At 40.2% G+C, this 6,024-nt stretch overlaps 1 protein-coding gene across 1 annotated transcript in view; it reads right to left on the bottom strand.

The window, feature by feature from the left end:
• Window positions 1-6,024, bottom strand: part of vwa8 (von Willebrand factor A domain containing 8) — a 120,800-nt gene that overhangs the window by 29,520 nt on the left and 85,256 nt on the right. The window contains exons 38-39 of the mRNA XM_080753653.1: window positions 4,848-4,956; window positions 3,350-3,506 (exon numbers count right to left, since the gene is read on the bottom strand). Of these exons, the coding sequence (XP_080609779.1) occupies window positions 3,350-3,506; window positions 4,848-4,956 (266 nt within the window). The remainder of the gene's footprint in view (window positions 1-3,349; window positions 3,507-4,847; window positions 4,957-6,024) is intronic.

Here is a 6,024-nt window from a genome sequence, read left to right as displayed (position 1 = left end):
ATTAGTGGCGTTTTGGAGCATTTTTGGCCGTTATCACGGGTCGCACTTTAACGACAGTTTTTTGAGAAAAAATTGTTTTGTGAGAAAAAAAATTTGAGAAAAAAACTTTTTTGAGAAAAAGAAATTTTGAAAAAAAAATTGTGAGAAAAAAAAATCTTGAGAAAAAAAAGTGTGAGAAAAAAAAATGTTGAGAAAAAAATAATTTTGAGAAAATTTTGAGAAAAAAATTTTTTGAGAAAAAAAATTTTGAGAAAAAAAAAATTGAGAAAAAAAAATTTTGAGAAAAAAATTTTGAGAAAAAAATTGAGAAAAAAAAATTTTTGAGAAAAAAAAATTTTGAGAAAAAAAAATTTTGAGAAAAAAAAAATTTTGAGAAAAAAATGTTGAGAAAATAAATTTTTTAGAAAATAAATTTTTTAGAAAAAAAATTTGAGAAAAAAAAATTTTTGAGAAAAAAAAATTGAGAAAAAAAAATTTTTGAGAAAAAAAATTTTTGAGAAAAAAAATTTGAGAAAAAAAATTTGAGAAAAAAAATTTTTTGAGAAAAAGAAATTTTGAAAAAAAAATTGTGAGAAAAAAAAATCTTGAGAAAAAAAAGTGTGAGAAAAAAAAATGTTGAGAAAAAAATAATTTTGAGAAAATTTTGAGAAAAAAATTTTTTGAGAAAAAATTTTTTGAGAAAAAAAAAATTGAGAAAAAAAAATTTTGAGAAAAAAATGTTGAGAAAAAAATTTTGAGAAAAAAATTGAGAAAAAAAAATTTTTGAGAAAAAAATTTTGAGAAAAAAAAATTTTGAGAAAAAAAAAATTTTGAGAAAAAAATGTTGAGAAAATAAATTTTTTAGAAAAAAAATTTGAGAAAAAAAAATTTGAGAAAAAAAAATTTTTGAGAAAAAAAAATTGAGAAAAAAAAAATTTGAGAAAAAAAATTTGAGAAAAAAAATTTGAGAAAAAAAATTTTTGAGAAAAAAAAAATTTTGAGAAAAAGAATTTTGAGAAAAAAAAATTTGAGAAAAAAAAAATTGAGAAAAAAAAAATTGAGAAAAAAAAAATTGAGAAAAAAAAAATTGAGAAAAAAAGAAAAGGTATGACACCAGCCGCAAGTCTGTACGACAAACGGTTCGCTATTAATCCTACCGTAGGAGACGCCGTTTGAAGGAGCGCTCGTTTTATTGTCCACGACATTGCAAGCGGCGCGAAGGCCAGCGGACCTTGGTCCTGCTCTTCGCCCCCGAGCGCCGCAGGCGCGAGTGGCCGCGAAGAGCGGGCCAGGGCCGCGCGGCCGGCGGAGCGCCGCGCGAGTTACGAAGCCGTGGTGAATGCAATCGTTATATTTATGCCCAGGCCGTAAGGCCTGGGCAAGCCCACGATAAACGCCCTGTCCACGATAAACGCATTCACACCCGCCCGCGCAGTCCAAGTGACCACAGCCGAGCGCTCCAGAACTCCGCTCCAGCCAATCACAGGCCGCGCTTTCTAATTCATGCACACGCGTCTCCTATGGTAGGAACATTCGCAAACGGTTCATGAGTTATAGAGGCACTTCCTGTTTGGTGAAGGGCACTTCCTGTTAAAGAGGGGGCGAGGCTTAATCAATTACAGCTCATCCCTATTGGTCGGAAAAAGACCAAAGTTGTGTGAGCATTTTACATTTTAAATGACGTTGCTAGGCAAAAATATGGCAGAGTTATGTGGCGCCAAAGTTTCTGGGTTTTTTTCGGAGTCCCCCATTCAAAGTCAATGGAGTTTTTGGGCGTTGTTTTTTGCGAATTACATCGCAATCGTAAAGCGGATCGGAAAGAAAAGTAATAGCACACCATTCCCGGCCGAGCCGCACATTTTGATGTATATATTGCGGGGGTGGCGTAAATCGTGCGGCAGTTATTACGTGCCGAAGTTTCCCCCATTCTAAGTCAATGGGGTTTTTTGGCGTAGTTTTTTGCGAATTACGTCGCAATGGTAACGCGGATCGGAAAGAAAAGTAATAGCACACCATTCCCGGCCGAGCCGCACGTTTTGATGTATATATTGCGGCGGTGGCGTAAATTGTGCGGCAGTTATTACGTGCAGAAATTCGTGGCGAAAGACTTAATTAATGACTTAAGTATGGCGGATTACAATAAGTGTTTTGCCATTGCATTGCATGGCAGGCACACTTAAATATCCTCAAGCTATTAATGTTCTCTATCTATTGACTGACTATCTGAAAATAGTTTCAGCGTGTGACACCGATGCTCCTCCAGTAGTCAGACCATGATCTCACAGCAGCGATGGTTCCCCAGGACACAAGAACAGTTTTTATGTTCCTGTGCCAAACAACCTCTCTTATCTCTTGCCAACAATGAGTCAATGACACATTCTACTTTCATGACTGACCATGTTTAATGTTGATCATCCTTGAATCAAATACATTCGAGCAAAACACATCAAATGTATTGTCGATATTAGTTTAAAAGTTGCCCATGCGAGCATAGTTAAGCACGTTGAATAAATCTGTCACAGTTGACAGTTTTACCAAACTCAGTGCTCTCATGTCATGTGTTCCATTGCACCACGCACGCACGCACGCACGCACGCACGCACGCACGCACGCACGCACGCACGCACAGACACACACACACACACACACACACACACACACACACACACACACACACACACACACACACACACACACACACACACACACACACACACACACACACACACACACACACACACGGCAGTCAAGACTGCACTCCCCATTTTCTGCTTCACCTCTACAGCCTCTACCTCATTCCTTCTTGTGGCCTATTTCTTTTGATAATTGCTAGTTAAACAACTATCAGATGACAGTTGGTTATTTGTTCACATATGTTATGTTATTTAGATAGAGATATAGTGTTTGCTTTACTACAAATGCTATTTAGATAGTATTTTGTTTAGACAGATGCTAGGTTTGATGTTTACCTGCTATCATGGTCGCTTTGTAGCAATACGTTGTTTTTGTTTGCACTCTACTCATGTGACCATTTACCCTGTCATTTGTTGACCACGGTTCATGCCATTTACTCTGATCTTGCACTTGCATGTTGCTCTGGATAAGGGCGGGTGCTAAATTAGTATTTGGTGCCGCCGGCTAGTGTGATCCCATTGCAGGATGGTCTTTAGCTGTTAGCTGTTTCTTTTATTTATTTATTTATTTCGACAAACGGTAGGAAAGCAGAGAAAGCAAAAGAAGTAGATGACAAAATGCAGGCACGTGTACAACAAAGTACTCTCGTTCGATCTGAAACCTCAGGCAGTGACAAATGGTGCATATTTTCCACTGACCGCTACAACCGGCCAGAACCTAGATTGTGTAAACCTACCTCTCTTTGAAGGCCTTCTCCCCCATCTCACGGGCTGCTTTGCGGATCTCTTCTGGCACGGCATCCTTCTCAGCCTGGGATACCTGGTGCACCTTGTGCCCTGCATCCAGACGGTAGGGACCACCCTTGCCACCCAGGCCTGCCGTGTCCCTGCCCCCTGCAGGGGATAGGAGAGAGGACAGAGGTGAGGAGAGAGTCCATACTGTATATCACGGGTCTTCAATGTAACCCCTTAGTTGAGAGAGAGATGAAGCAGGGACCCCCACAACCTTTTCATAGATTCCATATAGTTTCAGTATTTGACAGCACAATCGTCAGTGTTTTTTGGATTTCATGTCAATTTGTGTTTTCAGATATTTAACCACTTGAACCATCAATACTTAATACACTTGACCTTTGACTCTGTACTTAGTCTGCTCTTTTTCCCCTCTCACACCAAAGCTCTTTGCCGAAAATGGCCGATCTACAAGCTCACAACTCCTCGCAGAATGTGGACACCAGGGTTCAAGAGGTTAACACTTTCCCAGCCTCCCAGAAATGGCTGTGCGGTGGTTTTGCCGGGAATTTCTATTATTTCAGGAATATACCTTATGATCTGAGACAGCAGACCACCAGAGAGCCCCAACTACATGTCTATCGTTTCACTGAAAAGGCGTCGTGATTCTGTACTCACCCTGTTTGAGCCTCAGCTCTCTATTGCCTCTCTAAGCGAAAACATCCTTCCCACGAGGCGCTCCGTGTGCGCGATCCGTGCACATCGATATAAGCGCATAGCATGTTCTCTTGCACACTCCATGTCAACTTTTTTCTGAATGAAATTACGTCCTACAGAGGCTGAGATGACGCTTTTCCGGTTTAGCCGTTTCAGGCTGATCATTTGGAATAAGACGCAGAAGAAGAAGAAGGGGAGATCTTTTTTTGCGATAATTATAATTTATTTTGTTTTTAATTACAAAGTCCGGAAAATTACGGCCGGCTAATTGATCCTAGGGTTACTGTCACCTTAAGAAGTCATCTTAAAATATAAGTTAATATTTTTATGATGTCACTGTGGGAATGCGCAAATATAAGCCAATCAAATTAATTGACTGTACTTAGACTACTTACTATACTGGTCAGCTGTTGTTGGGGGGCGAGGGGCAGATTACACTGTGACATGAGTTTCAGACTATTTCAGACCGTTTTCAGAGAGACCACGTGACCTACTGTATCATACTATTATAATTTCGGGGCGTGTCAGCGGGCCTTAAAGAAGTTCGAGCGATTACGGTTGGGCTGGGAAAGTGTTCATATAAAAAAGGAGAAAAAAAAAAACGTTTTATCACTCAAAGATTTGGAGGACCCCCTGTAGTAACTCTGAGGACCCCCTAGGGGTCCCGGACCCCCTGTTGAAGACCCAAACTGTATATGGTACAGTTCCATTGTCCTCCAGAAAGAGTGTTATAATGGTGCAGTTCAATGATGTCAACACTGGTGCTTTGTGGTGAGCTCCACCCACCTGTGCCTCCGGCCCATGTGTTGCCCCCCACATGAGGAGTGTTCTCAGGGTCTATCTTGCCGTGTTTTGGGGCGGTGACATCTAAACCGCTGTCCCTCTGAACGGTAATCTGAAGGGAGAAGAAAGAGATGGATGGGTTATAGTGCTACGGCTATTGATTATCTTCTAGGGTTTTTTGATTCATCAAATAACTGATTTTTTTCTTTTTTTTTCTAATAACAATTTTAAAAAATGCTTTCAAATAAATAAAAAAAACACAAAAACACAAAACATTATTTTTAATAGATTTTTTTCATAGTCTACCAAATCGATTAGGTTTGGTCATTTCAAACAAGATTTCAAACTCTTTTCATAATTAATTAATAATAATAATAATAATAATCTATCTATAAATGCGAGAAGTCTCTGCGTGTCTGCGTGTGTGTCTGTAATCCGCGTATCTCGAGAACCGTTCGTCCCACCGGCATATATTTCTCCATATATGGGCATAACATGAATGCCCGTATGCGGAGCTGATGTCTGATATCAGAGTTTTCCGCAACCGGTACTGTGTGTGCAGAGATCTTCATATATGGGCATAAGTGGACAAAGACAAACAGATGGTCAAAACGGGTCCTATGACAACAGGTATATTGGGGTTTGCATTAAAGGGTGGGGCATTCATGGGGTTTGCATTAAAGGGTGGGGCATTCATTCCCTATTTCAAATTCGGCACGCGCGTTCCCCACCGCAGCAGGTAGTGCAGTGCTCAGCCTCGACCCGACCCGATACACGATTTTCTGGAACCAGCACGAAAGGTTCGGATTCTGATGTCTGACATCAGGATTTTCCGGAACTGGCACTGTGTCTGCATAGATCTCCATATATGGGCATAAAATGGATGCAGACAGACAGATACAGATATCTCCATATATGAGTCAACAAAAAATGCCATGGTTACGTATTCTGATGTTCCTATATGGGCATAAAAGGACACAGGCAAACATATGGTCAAAACGGCTCTTATGACAACAGGTATAATGGGGTTTGCATTAAAGGGTGGGGCATTCATTCCCTATTTCAAATTCAGCACGCACGTTCCCCGCCACAGCAGGTAGTGCAGTGCCCGGCCTCGACCCGATCCGATACGCGATTTTCTGGAACCAGCACGAAAGGTTCGGATTCTGATGTCTGACAT

Source organism: Nannobrachium achirus, assembly GCF_963921795.1.
Source record: "Nannobrachium achirus genome assembly, chromosome: 22".
In the NCBI taxonomy this organism is placed as follows: Eukaryota; Metazoa; Chordata; class Actinopteri; order Myctophiformes; family Myctophidae; genus Nannobrachium; species Nannobrachium achirus.
Note: the sequence above shows the minus strand (reverse complement) of the source record. Positions and strands in the feature narration are given on the sequence as shown.